Source organism: Elephas maximus, chromosome 3, assembly GCF_024166365.1.
Source record: "Elephas maximus indicus isolate mEleMax1 chromosome 3, mEleMax1 primary haplotype, whole genome shotgun sequence".
In the NCBI taxonomy this organism is placed as follows: Eukaryota; Metazoa; Chordata; class Mammalia; order Proboscidea; family Elephantidae; genus Elephas; species Elephas maximus.
This window is the reverse complement of record NC_064821.1, coordinates 31,591,350-31,615,057: the sequence shown is the minus strand read 5'-3', so window position 1 is coordinate 31,615,057 and position 23,708 is coordinate 31,591,350. Positions and strand designations below refer to the sequence as shown.

The 23,708-nt window shown below is 52.5% G+C and overlaps 3 protein-coding genes across 4 annotated transcripts; 1 reads left to right on the top strand and 2 right to left on the bottom strand.

Annotated features, from left to right (window-relative positions):
* Nucleotides 1-162: 162 nt before the first annotated feature.
* On the bottom strand, nt 163-5,623 carry RAD23A (RAD23 homolog A, nucleotide excision repair protein). 2 transcript variants are annotated; one of them, XM_049877063.1, is made up of 9 exons: nt 4,963-5,623; nt 3,496-3,657; nt 3,147-3,328; nt 2,954-3,009; nt 2,743-2,870; nt 2,424-2,502; nt 2,180-2,313; nt 443-607; nt 163-362 (listed from the first exon to the last, which is right to left on the bottom strand). In XM_049877063.1, the coding sequence occupies exons 1-9, from the start codon at nt 5,032-5,034 to the stop codon at nt 249-251; spliced, it is 1,092 nt and encodes a 363-aa protein (XP_049733020.1). In that variant the 5' UTR covers nt 5,035-5,623; the 3' UTR covers nt 163-248. The 2 variants fall into 2 exon arrangements, with proteins under 2 accessions (XP_049733020.1, XP_049733021.1); XM_049877064.1 differs by having other exon boundaries at nt 2,180-2,310.
* Nucleotides 5,624-6,797: 1,174 nt separating this feature from the next.
* Nucleotides 6,798-10,538, bottom strand: CALR (calreticulin). The gene is made up of 9 exons (XM_049877062.1): nt 10,366-10,538; nt 9,932-10,033; nt 9,544-9,747; nt 9,063-9,157; nt 8,765-8,974; nt 8,565-8,678; nt 8,336-8,479; nt 7,639-7,731; nt 6,798-7,551 (listed from the first exon to the last, which is right to left on the bottom strand). The coding sequence occupies exons 1-9, from the start codon at nt 10,454-10,456 to the stop codon at nt 7,354-7,356; spliced, it is 1,251 nt and encodes a 416-aa protein (XP_049733019.1). The 5' UTR covers nt 10,457-10,538; the 3' UTR covers nt 6,798-7,353.
* Nucleotides 10,539-11,042: 504 nt separating this feature from the next.
* FARSA (phenylalanyl-tRNA synthetase subunit alpha) lies at nt 11,043-21,417 on the top strand. The gene is made up of 14 exons (XM_049877061.1): nt 11,043-11,131; nt 14,647-14,851; nt 16,656-16,793; nt 16,879-16,977; nt 17,059-17,177; nt 17,854-17,946; nt 18,045-18,173; nt 18,256-18,371; nt 19,375-19,459; nt 19,551-19,650; nt 19,739-19,907; nt 20,009-20,086; nt 20,209-20,323; nt 20,986-21,417. Exons 1-14 carry the CDS (start codon nt 11,052-11,054, stop codon nt 21,122-21,124), a joined length of 1,665 nt encoding a protein of 554 aa, XP_049733018.1. The 5' UTR covers nt 11,043-11,051; the 3' UTR covers nt 21,125-21,417.
* Nucleotides 21,418-23,708: the final 2,291 nt, after the last annotated feature.

The following is a 23,708-nucleotide window of genomic DNA, read 5'->3' as shown; positions in this document are numbered from 1 at the left end:
CTCTATTGAGCAGGCTGGGCTGGGCTGGGGTGGGGGGCTGGTGGACAGCTGTCTAGCCTGGGTCTTCTCAGGCCGATTTGGGAGTAGGGACACTTGAGGAGAGCAGGAAATGGAATTTTTTTTTTTTTTTAAAGGTTTTCAACTTTTTTTCCACTTCTTAAATAAACATGAATATATATATATTTCTTTTATAAAACTTCTGGGGAATGGGGGTAAGGTGGGATGGTGGGCAGCCTGGTGTCCCCACATCACTCATCGTCAAAGTTCTGACTCAGGAGGAAGTTGGCAGCCAAGTTCTCGTTTTTTTCACAGGCGAAGTAGGCCTGGATTACCAGGCTCTCTGGAAAGCCAAGGGCCTTCAACTGCAGAAAAAAAGCAGATGTGAGGAGGGGTGGGACAGGCCCCGCCAACCAACAGGTTTCCCCTCAGCCAGGCCTCTTACCCTCTCTATGGCTTCTTTCTCCTGGGGCGTCACCTGGATGTAGTTCATCTGTGGGGCCTCCTCGCCTATGGCACCCACCTCACCCTCCACGTCTGAGATGTCCGCCAGCTCCCCAGGGGGCTCGTTCAACATCTGGATAAACTGCTCCTGGTGCCGGCTAATTTGCTGTGGGGAAGGGAGGGAAAGGATGGTGACCCATGGTCCAGGTCCCCATCACAGAACTTGTTTTCTCATTTGCACAGCAAATATTTAGAAGAGGCCTATAGTCAAACACTGACAACACAGCAGGGAACATGAATTCTGTCCTAGTGGAGGTGATGGTCCAGGACCACAAGTAAATGGGCCAATCACAGACCCACTGAGAGATGGAGGGGGTGCTGGGAGGGAAGGGAGGAAGGTGTTTCCTCCAGGCAGAGGAAACAAGTGCAAAGGACTGGAATTGGGAATACATTTGGCAAATCCCAGAAACAGAAGAGCCACATAGCAGGAAAACAAACGGGAAAGAGGAAGAGACAGAAACCAGGCCCAACTTATTCTCTGAGATGGGAAGCAAGGTCTCTGATGATTAAATGGGGAACAACCTTTCAAAAAAATTAACTCATCGGGGTGTTGGCTCCTGGGGTTCTGACTCGATTCTGTTTTTGTGTACATTTGACAATTTTCACATTATGGGAAAAAGTGGTCTTTAAATTATCTGGCTTCTGAATGGAGAGTGGACCGTGGGGAACTATGCAGAACCAGGGGCCTGGAGAGACGCTGCCTGGGGTCCAGGTGAAGAGAGGTGGGGCAGCCATGGAGGTGCAGCACAGGGTGGGCTGAGCAACACATTCTAGAAGGACAGCAGAGGGACAGGTGATAGACTGCAGGAGGCCCTTGGGACCTGGGGCAGGAGCAACCTCAGCACTGGAGGAGGAAGGACAGCATAGGGGAGGAGGTGGGTATCCCACATCAGTTCTGCTCAAATCTAAAATGCCTAGAAAGCACTTTCATGGAGACATCAAGTCAGCCACAACGAATGTGGCATTCCACAGATGTCTGGGCTGATTATATCATTTGGGGGTCAACACACAGACTGAAGGCCCCAGAACACTATGAGTGGAAGATTGAGTGCAAGTTAAGGATAGAGCTGTGCAGCATCTAGAGGGGCGAGAGCAGGTGGAGCCAGCATGAGACTGACAAGTGGGAAGAAAAGCAGCCACCTGCAGGGTCCTGAGCCAGAGCCCCCAGCGGAACCTGTCCCACTCCTCTGGGCTTCTTCAGGACCCTGCTCACCCAGGGTGTCACCTGCCCCTCTGCCTGGAGTCTTGCTAAGCACATTGGCCCCAGAGCCAGCTAGGGCACAGCTGTCTTGGGTGCCACCACGCAATCCGACAGACATTTATAAAGCACCAGCTATATACAGAGCCAAGCTAGAGCCAAACAGTCATACAGGAGAGCATAGAACCCAGAGACTAGAGGCACACACTCCACCAGCTTTGCGACTCTGGGTGACTGACAGCCTAGTCCAAGCTTCTAACATATTCCTGGAGCAGGGAGCACGATGACACAAATCGTTGAAATAATTATGTGACGTTGTATAGGTCTACAGGTCACAGGAAGTAGAGAAGAATCCTGCTGTCCAGGTGCAGAGCAACTCCTACGTACCACACTGGGCCAGCCTTGCTCCTTAGGGCCGTGGTGCCCGGAGGGGAGGGAAGATGGTACCTACCCTAGCTCCCTCAACTCCCAGGGTCGCACCTGCAAAAGCTGAGGGTTCTCCTGGCCCAACTGCTGGAGCAGGGCGGGCAGCAGCGCTGGGTTTTGCTGTATCACCTGCCGCATGTTCTGAAACTGGGGCTGGTCCCGCAGGAACTCCAGGGGATTGTCTCCTACTGGCAGCAGGAGGGGGTACAGTCAGCCACCATGCACGACTCCCAGGAGCATGGGGGTTCATATGCCCTAAGAGCAAACACCCCATGTGCACACCTCCCGGCCTGCTCACCTGCTTCTGTAGCCGGCTGCTCGGACACCTGGCTCTCTTGGACGGAGCTGTGCTCTGGCTCAGGGCTCCCAGGAATTCCCTGTCAGGGGTCCTTTTTAGTGCTAACGCCTCTGGGTTTCGTGCCCAGCCCTGGTGGGAGACCCTCTTTCCCAGGTCCACCCCACCACTCAAGTCCTGCCTCCTGCAAGAAGCCTTATCTGGTCGGAACCACCACCCAGTCTTCTGGGGACAGCTTTTAGCTCCCTGAATGCCCATCAGTGCAGCAAGGCTCTGGGATGCCCTCCAAAGCCTCCCTGGGGAGGCAGCAGCCCCACCTCACCGTGAGCAGATACTCCACAGCACGGTGGGGGTTGTTGTAGCTGGCTCTCAGGGCAGCCACAACCCGCTCCCGCTCATAACCCATGGACATGATCTCTGTCAGCATCGTTTCATACTCAGAGCCAGTCACTGTGTAGGAAGAAGGCCTGGGTCACCAGGGAGAGGAAAGGGCAGCACCCAGGCCCTCCCACACCCAGGGACCACCCACCCACCTAGCGTGGAGGCCGCATCTTCCTCTCGCCCGCTGCTACCTGAAGAGGGAACAGAGCTGCAAATTCAAGAGAGAGAAATCGGACCCTGGCTTTTGCCAGCTTGCCCTCCTTCCAGGTGCATGGGACCACGTATGTGGGTACTGGAATGTACTGGGAGAACAGAACCCAAGCTGGAACTGCCCCTCTGCCTTACCCTGACACAGACTCCGGGGACATCGTGGGGACTGATTCCTCTGATGGGCTCTTGTCCTCTTTGGCCGTAGGTGGGGGATGAGACATGCCTGAGGCAGGGGCTGGCAGGAAGGATGTGGAGGACTCAGGGGCAGCAGTGGGTGAAGTCTCTGGGGGTGCCGAGGTGCCTGGGCCAGCTTTGGCCTGTGGTAGCCAGGAAAAGGGAACGGTGTTAGCACCCCTATCAAGCTCCAATATCCCGCCTTATTGCAGCCCCACCCTGCTCGTGGCTAATCTGTCCTGGGCACATGTGCTCTTAGCCAGCTCCACAGCAAATCCACACACCCTCCCAGCAAGCACGCTTCACCAACCTTGGTCACCATGACAACCACAAAGTTCTTCTCATCTATGCGATAGTCCCTGATGGGGACATCGTCACTCAGGATCTTGCCGGCATAAATAAGCTTCTGTCCAGCCACGGGAAAAGCATCCCGACCCTTCTCAGCTTCTATCTTCTCCTTTAGGACCTTCACCTGAACGAAAGAATACAGAGCCATTGCAAACCCCCCAGGAGTCCCTCTTCTTGTCCAGTCTGGGGGGAGTGGCTACAAGCCCTGAAAGGCAGAAAGGCTAAACCTCATAGCCACGCGTACCAGATGTGAATCTGTTGAACCATCCCACCGTTCAACAGATCGTTTACTGAGTGCCTTCTATGTGCCAGGTGCTGTTTCTGGCACTGAAGTCACAGAAAATAAAACTCAACACATGGCCCTGCTCTCATGGAAACGACACTGGTGTGCGGAGAACAAAAGGAATATTTTTTTAAATAACATAAAGTGTGCTGAAAAATAATAAAAAGAAGCGTCCCCCATTCTATGCTGACAACCTTGGGCATTAAGACTACACAATATTTACTTAAAACATCTTATGTCACTAATACTATCCTACATGTATAGGTTATCATACACATGTAAGTTCTCATCTTATATTTGCCAAAATAGACAGGAAAGTTAAGCAACTTGCCCAAAATCAAACAAATAAGCTGGTCAAAAAACATAAGTCTATTTTCTTTTCTACAAAAAGTGGGTTTTAATGTCTCTCTTAGGGGGTAGCTGTGCAAAAAGTGGCAAGTACACCGGTTAACACACTTATTACGTTTAAGTCCTAAGCTCCTTCCAGCCAAAAACAGCGTAGTGTTCAGACCGTAAGCTCTCACACTAGGCAGAATAGAATTAGAATTCTAGCTCTGCCACTTATTAGCTATATATGACTGTAGTAAAACGAAGAATATCAGTTTCCAAACAACAAGCTGTTTTACACATTTAGTAAGACAATAGCACCAAAAAGCTCAATCAACTAGTAAAGAATAAATGGACCACTAAAACCAATACGATTCGACCGTTTATTATCATCTTCATCGCTGTCATCACTCCGCATCTCCCGATCACCAATCCTGGATTCAGCTGCCAACGTTCCGAGAAGCTGCCTGCAAAGCCGGGAACGCGGGAGCCCCCGCCCTGGAGAGCGCGACCCGGCCGGGAATCCGAGCCTACGGCTTCCTGCGCCCCGCGAGAGAGCACTGACATTGGAGCCGGGGCCTGGCGGGCGCCCCGGGGGTGGGGCCTCGCCCCAAGACTCGCCAGGGAGCGGCCGAGCCGCTGGGGGCTGGGTCGGGGACCATGGAGGAGATCCGAGGAGGTCCGGCAGGTGGGGAGACGACAGGACCTGACCCGCACCCACCTCTGCGCCCCTCTCACCGGGATCCCGGCCTCCCCGCCCCCACCCTACCCCCGGCACCCGTCGTAGCTCCTGCCCGCGGGGCTCAGCCCGGCCCGCACCGTCTCATCAGGTTCCATGCGGATCTTGAAGGTCTGCTGCTGCAGCGTTTTGAGCGTGATGGTGACGGCCATGGCAGGGCCGAGCGACGGATCCTGGCCCTGGGATCCTCACACAACATGCAACTCACGCCGCCGCCATCTTAGCGCCCAGCAGCGCCGCGCGCAGACCGCTTCCGGGGCAGATGGTGCGCGCGCCGGCCACCGTGCACGTGACCGGCGCGTGGCTCTTAGGTTCGTGGGCTGGGACCTGCGCGTCCTCTGACCAGGCATGCGCAGATTAACACCACTCCTGGGGAGCGGGGAGACTCCTTGCACAGCGCGCCCACCCGTCACGTGGCTTCCTGGGAGTGACGCCATGCCGGTTAGCGGTGACGTCATGTGGTCACAAAATGGCTCCGGTTTCCCCTGCTTCCACGCGGAAGTGACTTAAAAAATTATTTTTGGTGACGTTGAATAAAAGTTATGTACTTACATTTCTTCTGTTAAATGTTCATGTTTTTGCCCATTCAAATGAGCTTTGTATTATTCCAGCTGTGGAGCCTTGAATGTGGAAACTACTCAAGATGGGAAAGGATACCTGGAAAGTCACCAACAATTTAGAAAAACTCATTTGGGCGTGGAAACAGAAGGAGCACTGGAACGATTTTGTGGTTTCACTTATTCGCTCCTGAAGAGGATGATTTTTGGGGCCTCCCACCGCTGCTGCTATTTGTCCAGCCACTTTGGTCACAGAATCCTGGGTCTGACTCCAAAAACACTTAATGAAGACGTTAACTTAAAAGGCTTCCTTCCAATAAATAGCCACAGCGCACACAAAGGAATGGAAGCATGAAGGAGCAAGTGGAGGGAACAAGGGGAGTTAGGTTTGCCATCACAAAGCCCGTGTTTTGAGACTGGATGGCTTGGAGGAGCAGGCTTGATTCCCAGTTAGGGTATCGAAACTGGAAGCCTGGAGGCCAGAGGAGGCTGTGGCAACAAACCTGACCTTTCCCCAACTGACCATCATTAGCTGCCTCCAAACCTGCTGCTCTCACAGTTCCCATCCAACTCACCCAGGCTGGGCACTGGACAGTCCTCACCAACTGCCCAACAACTGTAACCAAGTCATGCTGCCTCTCTCCACTCCATGCCCTGAGCCTATGCAAACCTCCACCAGCACCAGCCAGGAGCAGCTTACAGCTTCTTACCCTCTCCTGAAACAGGGTCCATCAACTCCCCCATCCTCCTCACTGGGCTTTCACCATCTTGCCATAGGCAGCTTCCTGGATCTCCACCTCTGCTCTCTCTGCACTACCTCAAGCCCTCTTTCCCCTCAACGGGTTCAGACCCCATCATGGCTATGGCTACAGAAGACCACAGGAACTTGGGGTTGTGCTTGAACCTATTTCCTCGATTATAAAAGTAAATAGCTTTTAACTCCAGCTGGTATTAAAAAAAAGTTTAAAAGCACTAACAGCCATGTAATCATTAGGTAATAGGGACAGAAAAAAGCTCAATGACGAGATAAACCATGAGACAGTGTTCAGGTGTGGATTGAAATCCCTGCCCCACCACTAAGTTCTGTGCCTCAGTCTCCTCACAATCAAAGCAAATAGGTAACAGAACTAAAAGAGTTAATACGTGGAATATTTTTTAACAGTTATCCTCCGATTTGGGCTCACTAGACAAGCAAGGGCCTTTGTAACCTTGTGGGATGACACTCAGCCAACTCTTCAGCAGCTGAAAAATGAAAATTCAGAGAACCCATTACTTAGGAGCCAACCCCCCCCCCCCGAAAAAAAGGCCATCTTTGGTTCCCAGATGTCCATCCTCCCCCGAAAAAGGAAACACAGAAGGAAGACACAAAACTTAATTTAATAGAAATTTTGCATGTAGTTCTTACATTCTCAGTATGAGCTGAGCTGGAACCTGCTGCCCCACCCAGAAGTGGCCCAGTCCTGGGAGTAGGGAGAAAGTGGGGGCAGAGCTTGGGCCCTAAGAGCCCCATTCTTTCTCAGTGCTGGGGGCGCTGGGATGCCACCCCTTTCTCCTGATGCCCCCCGGACTCCAGGAAGGAGAGCAGATGGAATCTCAGGCCTGGGCTTCTCCACACCCACTCCCTGACCCCCAGGCTGGAAAGGAACTAAGGGATTCAGGCAGAGAACAGAGGAAGGAAAAGATGTGAAGAAAGATGAGACCCAGGGGTGGGGGCTGAGGGAGAATCAAAGACAAAACACCAGTAAAAAAAAAAAAAAAAGGAGGCGGGGACAAAACCAAAACCCACCCCAAATCTGAAACCGCCTGGAAAAAGTGAAAGTTCTCCAGTCTCATAGAGACATTATTTGGCGTGGCCGGCTCTGTGGCAGGAGCGCTCAGGCCTCAGTCCAGCCCCAGAGGCAGGTGGCATGGCCTCTACAGCTCATCCTTGGCCTGGCCCACATCTTCCTCCTCATCCTCCTCTTTGTCCTCTTCATCCTCATCATCTTCATCTTTGTCCTCCTCTTCTTCTTTGTCCTCTGCCGCCTCCTCTTCCTTGCGCTTCTTGTCCTCTTCCTCTTCCTTTAGCCTCTGCTCTTCGTCCTGCTTGTCCTTCATGAGCTTTTCTGCAGCCTGTGGGCCCAGACCATACACCTCAGAGCCTGTCCCCTACCTGCCAGCCCTGTCCACCCCCAAACCCAGGCCTGGGGCCGGCCCCACCTTTGTGACACCCCACGTCTCGTTGCCAAACTCCTCAGCATAGGCCTCGTCGTTGGTGATGAGGAAATTGTCAAAGATGGTGCCAGACTTGACCTGGGGGTGAGTGGAGAGAGAAGTGATTAGAGATGACACTTGGTGGCCCTAGCCTTGGACGAGGCTCACATCTGTGTTCCTATATTCATTTTATGCTACCTCGGTCTCTACATTTCTTTATAAACACATGTACAGAAGAATAGCATTGCTAATATTACAGTTAAAAATAGACAGGGACTGCAGTCCACCCACCTGACTTTAAAATCCCAGCTCTGCTACTTCTCATTTCTTCACTCACTTATAGTTATCAAGTACCTACTGCGTGCCAAGTACTCTTCTAGGCGGAATATACACCGGTGAACAAGGAAACAGACACACAAAAATTCAGAACTACAAATGCAAACTTCTAATGGGGTGATCTAACCGCCTTATGGGCTGGGAGAATTGAGTTGATTCAAATAAAGGTATTTGAGAAAACTACCTGGCACACAGCAAGTGCTCCCTAAAAACAGGCCAGGAAATACTTCAAGAACAGAAAAAGGATCATTTTGGAGTCAGACCTACCTGCATTTGAATCCTACCTCCTCTGTTCCTTGTCTTCTGGGTTAAGATTCTGTCACTCCTCCCCCCCAGGATCCTCCTTCCTCCTCCCGCTGTGCCTCACCTGCCAGAGATCTAGGCCCAGCACAGCAAAGCTGTCATAGGAGTAGATGTTAGCATCAGGGGAGTACTCGGGGTTGTCGATCTCTGGGTGGATCCACTTGCCCTTGTAATCTGGGTTGTCAATCTGCCGGGGTTTCCACTCACCCTGTGGAGGATAAAACCTGATGGTGGGCAAAGTTCTGTGCCCTCTCCACCATACACCCCAGCCCTACTCAGAGCCCCAAGCCCACCTTGTACTCAGGGTTCTGAATCACGGGTGGTTCCCACTCTCCATCCATCTCCTCATCCCAGTCCTCGGGCTTCTTGGCATCGGGATCAGGGATGTGCTCAGGCTTGTCCCAGTCCTGGGCGTACACAAGGAGGTCAGAGTCAGCTTGGCTTTCTGTCCTCCACACCCTCTACTGTGGACAGCCCTGGCCTAAGCACCAACCTCAGGCTTGGAGTCTGTGGGGTCGTCGATCTTGGCCCGCTCATCCCAGTCTTCAGGCTTGGCAGCACTGGGATCCTTTATCTTCTTGGGTGGCAGGAAGTCCCAATCATCTTCCAAGGAGCCTGACTCTACCTGACTGTTGTCGATCTTCACCTCATAGGTGTTATCGGGCCTCACGATCAGAGTATACAGGTGTGTGAATTCATCATCCTGGAGAGGGCGGGAAGTGAGTGGTCCCGCCCACCCGGCTGGCCTTGGATCCTCCCTGGAAGCCCTCTGCCACCACCCCCAGGCAAACCTTGCAACGGATGTCCTTGTTGATCAGCACGTTCTTGCCCTTGTAGTTGAAGATGACATGAACCTTCTTGGTGCCTGGGCCACAGATGTCAGGGCCTAAGTGGGAAACAGGTTCAGTTAGAGCCAAAGGCTGCCCACACCAGGAGCTCCCACCCCTCTTTGCAAAAGACTTCATTCTCAAAATCCGTATGTTAGTATAGACCATCTTTTAAGTCTAATAGACTGTGTGTAGAACCTTAAATTAAAAAGTTATCACTGCAGAACTTAGTATCCTCATTTATAAAATGAGGCAACAGCTACTAACGATAACACAGACACTTATAAATCACCAGCATAAACTCAGCTAACTGTATCTATTCTCCTAGCTTTCCTGCTATGGAAATGAGTGTCAGTAAGTTCTTTCTGTAGTCTCAGGACCACCTTTCACGGTTGAAGAGCCCAAAGGAAGGGTACAGAAGTCACCACTGGGCAGGGCCCCTCACCAAACATGATGTTGTATTCAGAGTCCCCATGCATGTCCGCCTGGTCTAAACCATCAGGAAACAGCTTCACATAGCCGCCCCCACAGTCGATGTTCTGCTCATGCTTCACAGTAAACTGCACTACCAGCGTCTTGTCTTTGTTGCTGAAAGGCTCGAATCTTGCCGACAGGGCGTAGAAGCGGGCGTCCTGGCTTGTCTGCAGCCCTGGCATAAAACGGTGATGAGGACACAGCTAAACCACCACCCCCAGGACCCTCGGCTTCCCACAATACAGACAACTCCCTTTCTCTACTGATCCTACTTCTGGGGATGCCCAAGTTCCGTATAGAGACTAAGGCTTCCGCCATAAAGTTGTCCCAGATCTGGGCACCCACCCCCAGGTTCTTACCCTTATCTTTCTCCTGGTCACCGTAGAACTTGCCGGAACTCAGAACGAACTTGCCAAAATCCGACTTGTGTGTGGATTCGACCCAGCGGTCGGTCCACCCATCTAAGGAGTCAAAGGAACACGTCAGGGTGACCGCGCTGACCATTCACCCCCCACATCGCCGGGGGCCACAAGCTCCTAGGAGCAGGTAAGGAAATCTTCCCTGACACCCCCCACCCCAACCTCTAGTTTGACACCTCAAGCGAACGCTAACCCCCACCGCAGGAGGCAGCTGCGCCCTCGGCGCTCCCCAGGAACGCAGGAAGGATCGCCTGCGGCTCTGGTCCCTGGAGGCCACAGTGTTGGTCCTTTGAGCAGTAATTACAGACAACGGAGATCCGAGCCGGGGACCAGCCGCGTCCTCGGGGCACCTTTGGGACGGGACCAGGTATTACCTCCGTCCAGAAACTGCTCCTTGAAGTACACGGTGGGCTCAGCGGCGGCCAAGCCAAGTAGGCCGAGCAGCAGCGGCACGGGTAGCAGCATGGCGGGCCGAAGGGGGCGGTGGCACGCAAGCCCTTTAAGACACTACCCTGCCAGCGGCTCTGCAATAGGGACGGACGCCGTCAGCGGCCGTGCGCTTTTATACCCACCCGCCTCTCAAACCAACCTGGCCCAGCCTTTGCACCCGCCCTCCGTGCTTTATCATTGGTCTGTGGCTTCGAACACCCCTTTCCATTGGACTCTTGCCGGCTCAGCATATTAGGCTGTGCCTCGGAACGCTGGGTTCCCAGATGGCCGATTTCTATTGGCCCCACCGCAGGCCAATGAAGGTCGACCACGCGTTGTGGGGGACGCCCACCGGTGGGGTGGGGGCTGCGAGCCTCTCTGGCCAGGTCATGTGACTAGCCCTCAGCCCAGCCCAGTCCTCGCTCGCGCGCATTGCTCCTCATCTGGGCGTTTAAAGAACCCGCGCGAGCGCAGGTGTCACCGCGCTGGGCCGATGTCCTTCCCCAACCTCGCCGCCTCCCGTCCCCCCTGCGTAGAGGGATGAGCACGGCCTTTGGGCTTTACAAGCCACTCAGCTTTATACCCTGCATTTGAGAAACAACCCTGACGGTGGGCTTCCCCTTGCCCTAGAATGGGGCAGAACTCAGGCGCTGGGGTCCTAGGGCGTTCCTGCACCCCGGTGCCAGGGCTACAGCCATGCAGGCCAACCAGGTGGGTGCTAGTTCTCCTCCCCATGGCCTCCAGTGCCTCGGAAACTTGTCAGACTGCTGCTTTGTGACCTGGGGCAAGACACGGCCTCTCTGAAATCACAGGAGTTCCTGAGAGGCCAAACGCCCCTGGCCAGCTCCTACCTGGCAGAAATGCCTTCAGCGCTTTTAGAGGTGTACAGGGACAGAGAGAAGGAAGCCCAGAAGGCTCAAAGATGTGGCTCCTAGAGTGAAGATTGTGTTGCTTCCTTAGTTACAGCCTCCCCTTTGCTCCCCCCTCAGCCTGTAAATGAAAAGGGTCGCCGTCTTGTGGTCTCCCACAAACCGTCTAGCTTTTGCAATTAAACGGCTAAGGGCAAGAGGGCAGGGGGTCCGTTGAAGAGGAAAAAGAGAGGCAGACGGTAGGAAAGATAAGGTCCAAGGGAGAAGGATGGGACCCCTGGATCTAGAGTCTTCTGAAGCCAGAGGCATGAGACCATACCAGATCCCTGCCCCCAGGCTGCAGAGAGGAGGAAGGAGGGTAGGGATTTTCCGGTCTCCACATTTTTTTTTTAACATAGTAGGCCCTAGACCTGGGAACGAGGAAGTGGACTGTGGAAAGGGGAGCGGTGGGAAATCCTGGGACAAGGGCATGGAAGGGATGCTTTTTTAGTGGTGAGGAGTCCAGAAGCGGAGGAAAGAAAGGTCTCGAAGAAATAGAGGTACTGCCCCTTTCCTCAGTCAGTATTTTCTGTCACCAGCAGAGGCAGATTAATCAGTAAGCAACGCACAAACCCCCAGTGGCACAGCAGTTAAGAGCTCGGCTGCAAACCAAAAGGTTGGCAGCTCAAATCCACCAGCCACTCCTTGGAAACCCTATGAGGCAGTTCTCCTCGGTCCTATAGGGTCACTATGAGTTGGAATTGACTCACAGCAACATATAGTAAAAACAACGTATGCATGGGCTTAGTTTTGTTTATGGACTAATCTGTAGTACACAATGGTTTCAAGTGAAATTGTGCACTACAGGTAAGTAAATAAGTAAAAGTAAGCCCGTGTGTACCTTGCTTATTGAATAATCTGTCCCTGGCACCAACCTGCCCCCCTCAAAAGGAGGCCCAGGTGCAGGGTGACTACCCCAGGCCTGCCACCCCTGTCCTCAGTGTCCTGGACAGAAAATGGGCTTGTGCTTCCTGCCTGAGGGTAGACATTGTGCCTGTCTTGTTCTCACTATTCCCCAGTGTCTACTGCAGCACCTGGCAAAGAACATGCTTAAAAATGACTTGCCGCATGACAGAAAGAATGAAGGACTCTTGTGGGAATGAAATAAAAACAGGGGAAGTGCTTGGAAACTAGCCTTACCTAGAGAAAGGACTCTGAGAGACATGTCTCCCTGACACCTGAGGCAGGTGGGTCAGGATTGGGTATCCCCATTTTATAGACTCAATAATTGTGACGGTTAACTGAATAAGTGTGTTTGCTCAGAAAAGTGGCTGACATATGGTCTACACTCACTCAGTATTAGCAATTACTGCATACATGAGTATGCACTATTTCACTTAATTTTCACGATAACCTGGGCTTTTATCATCTCCACCAGGTGAGGAAACCAAGGCACAGAAAGATTAAGCGATTTGGCTGAGTGACATAAATGGAAGAACTGGAATTTGAATCTGTTTGCACCGTCTAATAAAGTCAGTCACATGTGACTACTAGCCCTGTAAAATGTGGCTAGTCCAAACTAAGATATGCTGTAAGTGTAAAATATACATCAAATTTCAAAGAGTTAACTAAAAAAGGAATGCAAAATATCTCAGTAACTTTCTTTTTTTAAATAATTTTTATTGTGCTTTAAGTGAAAGTTTACAAATCAAGTCAGTCTCTCACATATAAACTTACATACACCTTACTACATACTCCCACTTACTCTCCCCCTAATGAGTCAGCCCTCTCCCTCCTTCCAGTCTCTCCTTTCATGGCCATTTTGCCAGTTTCTAACCCCCTCTACCCTCCCATCTCCCCTCCAGGCAGGAGATGCCAACACAGTCTCAAGTGTCCACCTGATACAAGTAGCTCACCCCTCATCAGCATCTCTCTCCAACCCATTGTCCAGTCCATTCTATGTCTGATGAGTTGTCTTCTGGAATGGTTCCTGTCCTGGGCCTACAGAAGGTTTGGGGACCATGACCGCCAGGATTCTTCTAGTCTCAGTCAGACCATTAAGTCTGGTCTTTTTATGAGAATTTGGGGTCTGCATCTCACTGTTCTCCTGTTCCCTCAGGGGTTCTCTGTTGTGTTCCCTGTCAGGGCAGTCATTGGTTGTGGCCAGGCACCATCTAGTTCTTCTGGTCTCAGGATGATGTTAAGTCTCTAGTTCATGTGGCCCTTTCTGTCTCTTGGGCTCATAATTACCTTGTGATCTTGGTGTTCTTCATTCTCCTTTGATCCAGGTGGGTTGAGACCAATTGATGCATCTTAGATGGCCGCTTATTAGCATTTAAGACCTCAGACTCTCAGTAACTTTTAATTGAAGATATGTTAATAATAACTTGGATGTATTGGGCTAAATAAGATGTTAAAATTAGTTTCACCAGTTTCTTTTTTTTGAACACAATTTCTTTTTTTTGAACACAGCTACTAGAAAATTTAAAATATTTATATCTTGCATTACATTTTAATAGGACAACAATGATCTAGACTATCCATTACTGTTCAAATGCACCAGCCACTCCATGGGAGAAAGGTGTGGCATTCTGCTTCCATAAAGATTAAAGCCTTGAAAACCCTGTGGGGCAGTTGTACTCTGTCCTATGGGGTTGCTATGAATTGGAATTGACCCAGTGGGAATGGGTTATGTTGGGTTTGATTGTGACATTCATCTTGGAGCATGGGGGATTAGAATCTAGAGGGTTTACCATTTCTGACCCCACCTTCACCAACTCACTATAGAACCTCGGGCAAATCATTACCCTCTGAGCCTCAGTTTTCTCGTCTGTGAAATTGGGATTATGTCAATATCTACATCACATGGTTTTGTGGAGAAATGAAATAATACACAAGAAGTACTTAGCCCTAGGCCAGGCACACAGAAGGTAGCCTTACCTAAGTTACCTGCTACTTTGACTATTATTCTTTTTAGTGAAGTCCCTCCCTCCTCTATGAATGGGGATAGCCCCTATCCAGCCTCCCTTTGAAAGTTTAAAAGTAACTGAGAACAGCAGAGGGACCATCTCTGAAGCCCACCACCCACCGGCCTTTTCAGTGCAAGAAAAAATTCAGAAGAGCAGAAGATACCCAGGCCCAGAGAGGGTGCAGTCCAAGGTCATACAGCCCGCTGGGTGTAGGGCTGGATAAAAACCCGAAACAACACTGTCCTTCTGACCTTGAGGTCACCAATATGACCCCTCTAGTCAACCAGACTTCCAGGGCAGAGGTGGGAAGAGTCTCTTGGCTTACCTGACACACTAAAGATGGCGTCTCTTGGAGCGCCGCACGACTGCTTCGCCACACTCAAGATGGCGTCACACGCTCCTGCCGCAGGTTCCGGTTCCGGCTCCTTTGGCCAGGCTGGGGCACGGAGAGCGTGGTGGGAGCAGCAATGGCGGACAGTCCTGTGGCAGAGCTGCTACTACGGCGGCTAGAGGCGGCCGATGGAGGCCTGGACAGCGCAGAGGTAGCGGCCGAGCTAGGCGTGGAGCACCAGGCCATGGTGGGAGCCGTGAAGAGCCTGCAGGCCCTGGGCGAGGTGAGCTGGGGCTGTGATGCCAGCCCTCTGCACTTAAGTACCTGCCGTGGCTGTGCCTGACGGGCCCTGCCTCCAGGCCAGACCACGTCAGGCCTGATGAGGGGTAATTGTATAGCATATGTGTACAGTCCGGGGTGCGCAGGCAGGGTTCTGGAAGGAGTGAGGGCCTGGGCTAACTCGCGTTCATTCATACAACAAACGTCCACTGAGGCATGTTTGGCGTGGGTGGTGCGATTTTGGACAAGATGCGATCGCTGCGGTCATGAAGGTTGCAGGCTAACGAGGAAGATGCTCAAGTGACCAGAGTGGTGGGGCAAGCACAGGGAACCCAGAGGTGACAGCTGACCCAGCCTTATGGGTTAGGGAGGCTCCTGGAGAAGGTGGCAGCAGGGTCAGATCTCTGCACTGAGAATAAAAGCCATGGCACTTTAGGATCAATGGGAGGGGGCAGACAGGTGGTTGCAGAGACCAACAGAGCCATAATTTTCGAGGCCTTCCGGATGTTTATCTCCCAGGAGTGCAGGGGAGCCATGGCAGGAGCTGGAGCCAGGAAGACATGCAGGCAGCCGGCTTCAGGGGCTGTCAACATCAGCTTTGAGAAGGATATGCAGGGACAGAGTCTGCCACATCCTCGAGGTGAAGGAGTTGGTGTTTGGCTGTGGGAGGCAGCTGGCATGGAGCCGAGGCACGGCCTGAGATTCAGGGCAAGGCAGGAGAAGCACAGGTGACAGAGCCACAGGAGGAGGATGCTGAGGGGCCTCAGCATGCCATAATAGATGGCAGACTCATGAGGCCAGGACTCAGGAGGCAGATCTTGGCAGTTTATTTGTCGAGTTCACATTCTGTGCCCTGTTCTGATCTCAATTTGTCCAATCCTGGGCACAACCCTAGCATAATGACACTATTATCCCCATTTTGTGGTTGTGGCAACTGATGCTCAGCACTGTTCAGTAACTTGGTCTCAAAAAGTCAGATAAACCCCAATGTGAGATTAGGTGCTCTGGCTGCAGAGCCCAAGCTCTTCCCCACCCGACAGTACAAGAAGGTCATCAGTGCAGGGGAAAGATCGAAGCTGAGGTGTATAGGGCTTGGCCAAGTGATACTGACATTGATGTAGGTCACAGAGTGCCAAGTAGTGGCAGTTTAATGTGGTTCAGCGTAATGACTGTAATGGTAATGATAACAACAATAATGATAGGAAATAATAACTTAGTAATAACAGAGTTTATGCAGGATTTACCATGTGTTAAGCTCTTTGTAATTTTCACGGGTATGAATTGGTTTACTTTTTGCAACAACTGCTGAGGTAGCATCCATCATTATTCTTTTCTTATGCATGAAGAAATTCACTCAAGGAGGTTAAGCAACTTTCCTGAGGTCACACAGTGAGTGAGGAGCAGAGCTGAGATTAGATCTGAGGGAGAGCGAGGACCTGTGGGCCCAACCAGCCCTGCCCCTGTCTGCTTGACCCTGGAACCGTTATCCTCGTGCCTCGGATTCCTCACATGGACCTTCCCTGACGCTCTGGGATGCTGACACAAATCAGTTTACCTGAGACCTTGGAATCTGTCGCAGGTTTTCTGCCAGGCAACGTCATTAGTACTTTATCTCAGTGTGGGAGGCATGAGCTATCATAATAACGAGGCTCAGCAAGGGGAAATCCTTAAAGAGATTTCTCAGCTGGAAAGTGGCAGAGCTGGGATGTGAACACAGGCATCTGGCTTCAGGGGTAGTGCTGTGGTGAGGGGATGCCTGGCTCTGAACCCCACCCCTGCCTGTGCCCCTTTCCCCCATTTTCCTACAGATCATTGAGGCCGAGCAGCGTTCCTCCAGGCGCTGGGAGCTCACCACTGAGGGCGAGGAGATTGCCCGGGAGGGCAGCCATGAAGCCAGGGTGTTCCACAGCATCCCCCCAGAGGGCCTGGCTCAAAGCGAGCTCATGGTAGGGGCCTGGGGGGCAGAGGGCAGGGCTCAGGGATGTGATGGTTGCAGCCCTTGTGCCCCACTGACTGCAGCCTCTCCCCTAGCGACTGCCCAGTGGCAAAGTGGGCTTCAGCAAGGCCATGTCCAATAAGTGGATCCGCGTGGACAAGAGCACAGCTGATGGGCCCCGAGTGTTCAGAGTGGTGAGTCCCTGCAAGCAGGTGGATGGGTGGGTGGGTGAGCCCCTTGCCCTCACTGTCCCTCACAGTCCATCATCACTGCAGGTGGACAGCGTGGCAGATGAGGTGCAGCGGCGGCTCCGCCTGGTCCAGTGTGGGGAGGCCGAGAAGTTGGGAGAGAAGGAGAGGAGCGAGCTCAGGAAGAGGAAGCTCCTGTCTGAAGTGTGAGTGGGCTGGAACCCCAATGTCACCTGCAAGGTCCCAGAGCTGGGTGTAGGGAGGGAGCAGACCTGCTAGTATGGGGCAGTGAGTGCTGGCAGTCTCCCCCATCCTCCCATACTGAGCACCTACTGTGTGCCACGCAGGGTTCTGGGCCTTGTGGCTATAGCCGTGAACCAGACGGGGCTTGGGGCTCTGCTCTTACACAGCTGACACCCCATTGGAGCAGATGCAGGGTGGTGCAGGGTTACCAGAACACAGACTGGAGTTGGCTCTACCACTTAGCTGTGTGATCTTGGCCAAGTTACCTGGTCTTTCTTGGTCTCCATGTCCTCACCTACAAACAAAATGGTCTCTTGTCATAAGGAATGAGTTCAGCGGAACAGCCTGGCACGGAATTAGTCTTCTAAAGGCTATCTGTGGTGGTTGTTCCCAGCTGTGTTCTGTGGTTTTCAACCAGACCCTGGCACACAGTATGTCCTCAACAAGCGTCTGTTGAGCAAAAGAACATGAGGAGATGGGGGGTGGGCAAGTAAGAGAATTTCAGGTGATGCCAAGTGTCAGGAAGGAAATAAAGCAGAGTGACTTGGTGGGTGGTGTTGGGGTCAGTGTCAGATAGAGATCAGGGAAGGCCTCTTAGAGGAGATAGCAGTGGCATCCCCTCCCCTGCTCTGGCCACAGGATCCTGAAGACCTACTGGGTGAGCAAAGGGAGTGCCTTCAGCACCAGCATCTCCAAGCAGGAGACAGAGCTTAGCCCTGAGATGATCTCCAGGTACAGGGCGGCCCCAGCGTAGGCGGGGCAGGTGGGGCTGTGCAAGGGGTGGGGGGACAGCCCACACTGGACCCTGGCACCCTACACTCCACCCACAGCGGCTCCTGGCGGGACCGGCCTTTCAAGCCCTACAACTTCTCAGCCCGTGGTGTCCTCCCCAGTAGTGGCCACCTTCACCCCCTGCTCAAGGTCCGCACCCAGTTCCGGCAGATCTTCCTGGAGATGGGGTGAGCATGGGGCTGGAGGCAGGGCCAGGCCAGTGACTGGACATGGGCACAGGCAGGGCAGTCAGGCCGCATCTTCCTCCAGGTTTACTGAGATGCCCACCGACAACTTCATTGAGAGCTCCTTTTGGAACTTTGATGCACTCTTCCAGCCCCAGCAGCACCCAGCACGTGACCAACATGACACTTTCTTCCTACGAGGTGGGTTTTCTTCTGAGTTCTTAGCACTGTCAGAAATTAAGTGGATTCACATAGTTGTTGTTTACCTAACAGGAGAGCAGGTGGGTCACTTGGGTGCCTGGCTAGAGAAACATTGTCCTCATCGCTGCCATGACATCTAATGCTGACTAAGCACTTAGTGCGTGCCAGGCTCCATTCTTGCCTTCCCACAATCCTTAGAAAGTTGTACTGTTAGCCTTATTTTACAAATGAAGAAACAGGCAGAGAGAGAAGGTCATTTACTCAGGGTCGTACAGCTTGGAAGTGAAGTCAAGATTTGATCCCAGGCTTACCGGGCACGCCAAGGCCACATCTCTGGAAGAGCACAAGAATTCACACATTTGTGTAACAAACGTTCACTGAGCCCTTTCTGCGCGCCTGAGTTTCTGTTAAGCACAGGGGTCACAGCCACAAACGAGACAGGGAAGTCCCTGCCTTGGTGAGACCTGCATTCCTAGTGGGGGGGTCAAGTGTTACCTCTCAAGCGATCTGCATAGTAGAGTAGATGGCAGTAAATGCACCAGGGAAAACCAGCACGGGGCATTGGTGTCAGTTTAGAATAAATTGACGTGCAAAGACTTCATCAGGAAGGAGTTGTTGAAGCAAAGACCAAAGGAGGCGAGGGAGGGAGCCATGTGGATGGCTGATGGAGGGAAGTTCCAGACAGAAGGAACAGCCACTGCAAAGACCCTGAGCCTGGTAGGAGGAAACACATCATTGAGGGGGCTGGGGAGAGTGGAAGAGATGAGGGCAGGGAGGTGATAGGGCAGAGTGTGCAGGGCCTTGTGGGTTGTGCAGTTTTTACTGCCACAGAGGGCTCTGGGCAGAGGACGGCTGTGGCTGACTCAGGTGCTCACAGGCATCCCCTGGCTGCTCTGGGCAGGAGGGTGGGTGCCGCACAGTTGCCTGTGTCCTCCGTGCGGTGGCTTCAGGCCCGGTGGGTAAGTGCTTGTTGACCAACCAGTTGATGCTCTGCTTCCGCCAGATCCGGCCGAGGCTGGGCAGCTCCCGATGGATTACGTCCAGCGGGTCAAACGAACCCACTCTCAGGGTGGCTACGGCTCACAGGGGTGAGGCAGGCTGAGGGCCTTGGGGTGTGGACGGGGAGGTGGGTGGGAGTTCAAGGGCCCCATCACGTACTTCCCACATTTTCTCCTGAAGGTACAAGTACGCCTGGAAGCTGGATGAGGCCCGTAAAAACCTGCTGCGCACACATACCACATCAGCGAGTGCCCGTGCCCTCTACCGCCTCGCCCAGAAGGTGTGGCTTGGCCCAGATGGGGGATCGGGGTGGGGAAACCATCCCATGTACCTGCTGACCCAGCCCCGGGCCTGGCCATCGCCCTTAGAAACCCTTTACGCCGGCTAAGTACTTCTCCATCGACCGTGTGTTCCGGAACGAGACCCTGGATGCCACACACCTGGCTGAGTTCCACCAGATCGAGGGTGTTGTGGCTGACCATGGCCTCACTCTGGGCCACCTCATGGGCGTCCTGCGAGAGTTCTTCACCAAGCTGGGTGAGCAGGCAGTTTGGGATGGGTGGCATTGGTGGGGGAGTCAAGGGTGCCTTGGTAGCCTGCCTCATCCTGGCCTCCTACTTCCCACCCCGCTTGCCCAGGCATCACCCAATTGCGCTTCAAACCGGCCTACAACCCCTACACAGAGCCTAGTATGGAAGTGTTCAGCTACCACCAAGGTACTCGGGGGTAGAGGATTCCCCCAGCCTGGAGTTAACCCCACAACAGCCAACTTCACACCCCACTTCCCATGCCCGGCATGTAGGCCTGACACCATCCCCATGCCCTTCCTCCCCACCAGGCCTGAAGAAGTGGGTGGAGGTCGGGAACTCCGGGATCTTTCGCCCTGAGATGCTGCTGCCCATGGGGCTCCCCGAGAATGTGTCAGTCATTGCCTGGGGGCTCTCCCTGGAGCGGTGAGTGCCTGAGCAGGCAGCTGACCCAGGAAGCACTCTGCTGTTTAGCTCTTAGCGACTTGGTTGGCATGGGGTCCTCAGAAGGGGCCAGGGATGACCTTTAGCATCATCCATCCATTCCTTCATGTGGCAGACATTTAGTAAGCACCTTCAGTGTGCCTTAATGAGCACCTGCTATGCTCCTGACCCTGTGCTCTGACCCAGATGGTGCTGAGGTTCCAGTGCCTTAAGGAAAACAACAGTTAGCAAGAAAAATAACCAAATCCAACAAATAAAATCTAGAATACGGCCAAGGGCAATAAGTGCTATAGCGAAGATAAAGTGGGAGGGAGTTAGGTGGTCAGGGAAAGCCCACTGAGGAGTGCATCTGAGCACATAATTAAATAAAGGAATAATCTCTGCAGATGTCTGAGGAGGGGTAGCCCAGGCGGAGGGAACAGTTAGTGCAAAGGCCCTGAGGCTGAGTGTGCCTGGTGCATTTGAGGGACAGTGAGGAGGCCACTGTGGCTGGAGCAGAGTAAAGGAGAGAGTGGGAGGGGACGGGGCAAATGGAGCAGGGCCTTGTGGGCTGAGGGGAGGAAGGTGGGAGCCTGGGAGGGCTGTGAGCAGGGGAGGGATGGGACCTGACTTAGTGGTAAACTGTGCCCCTTCCCCCCACAAAGCCCAACGATGATTAAATATGGCATCAACAATATCCGGGAGCTGGTAGGCCACAAGGTGAACCTGCAGATGGTGTACGACAGTCCCCTGTGCCGCCTGGATGCTGAGCCAGTACGCTCTCGGATGCAGGAAGCTGCGTGACATGGGTCACCAGGATAGCCCACACTCCTAAGCTGCCCAGCCTCTTTGTATCTCTCGACAGTGACCCCTTACATTTATGAGGCCTCTGTGAGGCCCCTGGTATCTCTTCCCCACCTGCTCCAGAGTCCCAGGGACAGGGGAGCAGGGATCAGGTATCTTCTGTTGTCCTTCCACGGTCTGTCCACCTACAAGGGTGGGCTGTCGGGAGGCCCGCATCCTAGCTGCTGGCTAATAAAGTGGGCAGTTGCCCTTACCTGGTACTTTTCCTTTGGATACAGGGATCTTGTTGGGGCCCCCCAGCTTAGCCTGCCACTTTACGGGGGCAATACTGGGTGCTGGAGCCACGAGTATGAAGGGTGGTGGGTTGAGGGTCTTGGATACTTGGGGTTCTGGCCAGCCTGAGCCAGGTCAGCTGGGAAGACTAGGTCCATCAAGCTCACTGGTGCCGAGCCCTCTTTTAGGTGAATGAAACAGAAACTCCCCCCTACACTTGCAGAGGGGGCATTTGGGAGTGGAGGGCAAAGGTGGTTGTCAGGGGCCCAGGAACTGGGATTCACCTGACTGGAGGGGCTTGGGAAGGGACAAGCTGCTCTTTTCAAAAACGATTTTCATAGGAACATCAAACAAGCCCAGAGTAGAGAGAAGAATAGAATAAATCCTCATTCCTATGAGACGGAGGTCAGACATGCCTCCTCTCACCATGAATCCATCCATCGACCACACTGAAGAACGAATGAGATTTTGCACCCAAACTCATTGCCTGTATTTGTTTGTGGAAGTATCTTAAATCGCAGCCATCTCATTGCTCATCCACATCCTTCAGGGCAGCACATTTTTGGAAACGTACAGTTTAAACCACAAGCTATTGCCAGTACCCCGCAAAACTGTCTGCCTGGGCTGGGCTCTCTGGAGGTCCCTGAGGTCAAATCTTTTATGTCAAATTAAATAATTCAGCAATACAGAAGAGGATTCATTCACGCAACAAAGGTGCACCTCCTGAGTGCCAGCAAGGTTGTAGGAGCTGAAGACCCAGAGGTGGACAAAACAGCTCCCTGCCCTCAGGCAGCTGACATTCTAGTGGAGGCAGGGCAGGTGATAAACAGATAAAAACAAATGTGGAGGGGAGGGGTAAAGAGGTGAAGATAAAGGCAGGTGTGGAAGGTGAAGAGCAGAGAGAGAGCCTCTTCAGTTACTTTAAAACAGATGAGAATGTAAGGGGCCAGGGGAAATAGATTAATGGGAACAACAACCAGAATGGAAATGAGAATGTTCACACATTATAGAGAACGTAACCCAGGTCACTGTGAGAACGTGATGTCTGACCTCTGACTTCACAAGGGGGAAGGAGACTCAAGATCAACAGCCCAAGGCTGATTACTATGAGGTGCAGGTCAGGCCTGTTTCCTCTGTCTTTGTTACCAATCCTGACACCAGCCATGCCTCCCATGGCACTCTTTACTTCTCTGCTGAGTTTAATAATTAGCTGCAGTGACCACACAGAACTTACAGATCATATTCATGATTATGGAGTATATTAGGAAGGTAACAATACAATTCAGGTTCAGGAACGCTCAAGAGCAGTTCTTCCATCAGGACAGCTTCTTCCCAGCTGGGCCTCTCCCCTGCACCAGCAAGGTTAAAAAGCTCTTTTAGCTCTGCTGATAAGTGCCCAGAGGCACCCCGCTCCAGCAGTAAGTTTCAGCTAGAAGGTGCTCAGCTCTAGCTCTGTGGGTAGGCAAACCTAGCTCCACCAAGTGTCCAAAGGCACTCAGTTTTCTCACTTCGTGGGCAGGGAAGCCATCATGCTTCTGCCAGTCTCCTGGGTCTGTTGCTTCTGGGTTGCCGTTTCTCTGCCACTGCTTCTTGTCTTGCAATCTTGTTATAGCTCTTTCGTCTCCTGGTCTAGCAGGGTCTCAGTGCAGGGATCCCCGGTCCAAAGGGCACACCCCACTGTTGGCTCTTCTTCCTTGGTGGTGGTGAGATCCTCCTGCTCTGCAATTGGCTCACTTTTAAGCCTAGCAGGATGGCAAAACTGACCGATTTTGACTCAACAACCCTATAGGACAGAGTACAACTGCCCTGTAGGATTTCCAAGGAGCAAATGGTGGGTTTGAACTGCCGACCTTTTGGTTAGCAGCCTAGCTCTTAACCACTATGCCATCGGGGCCACAATTACCTTATTTGCAGTCCCACCGAAGTAGAGAGGCCACACATAAGTGATCCATTGCGCTGCAGTCACTGAACAATTTGTGTAGGAATTGTTGAATAAGAATCTAAACTTGATTAAAACCTTCACCAAAAACACAGTAAAGTATTATTTGAAAAAGATGAGTAGGACATTAAAATTAAGAACTTCAGTACATAAAAAGACACTACTATTATGTTGTTAGCTGCCATTGAGTTGGCCCCCAGTTTACAGCAACTCTGTGTACAATGGAGGGAAATGCTGTCTGGTCCTGTGTCATTCCCATAATCGGTTGCAGATCAAACCATTGTGATCCGTAGGGTTTTCATTGGCTGATTTTCAAAAGTATGTCTCCAGGCCTTTCTTCCTAGTCCATCAGCCTGGAAACTTCACTGAAAG

Coding starts and splice junctions, on each gene's coding strand:
- RAD23A (XM_049877063.1), bottom strand. CDS start 5,034: ATGGCCGTCACCATCACGCTCAAAACGCTGCAGCAGCAGACCTTCAAG. Junction 2,314..2,423: donor GCAGCCGGCTACAGAAGCAG/GTGAGCAGGCCG, acceptor TCCTGCTGCCAG/TAGGAGACAATCCCCTGGAG. Junction 363..442: donor AGAAAGAAGCCATAGAGAGG/GTAAGAGGCCTG, acceptor TTTTTTCTGCAG/TTGAAGGCCCTTGGCTTTCC.
- CALR (XM_049877062.1), bottom strand. CDS start 10,456: ATGCTGCTACCCGTGCCGCTGCTGCTCGGCCTACTTGGCTTGGCCGCC. Junction 10,034..10,365: donor GGAGCAGTTTCTGGACGGAG/GTAATACCTGGT, acceptor TTGACTCCTTAG/ATGGGTGGACCGACCGCTGG. Junction 8,480..8,564: donor TTCAGAACCCTGAGTACAAG/GTGGGCTTGGGG, acceptor TATCCTCCACAG/GGTGAGTGGAAACCCCGGCA.
- FARSA (XM_049877061.1), top strand. CDS start 11,052: ATGGGGCAGAACTCAGGCGCTGGGGTCCTAGGGCGTTCCTGCACCCCG. Junction 17,178..17,853: donor AGGAAGCTCCTGTCTGAAGT/GTGAGTGGGCTG, acceptor CTCTGGCCACAG/GATCCTGAAGACCTACTGGG. Junction 18,174..18,255: donor CAGATCTTCCTGGAGATGGG/GTGAGCATGGGG, acceptor ATCTTCCTCCAG/GTTTACTGAGATGCCCACCG.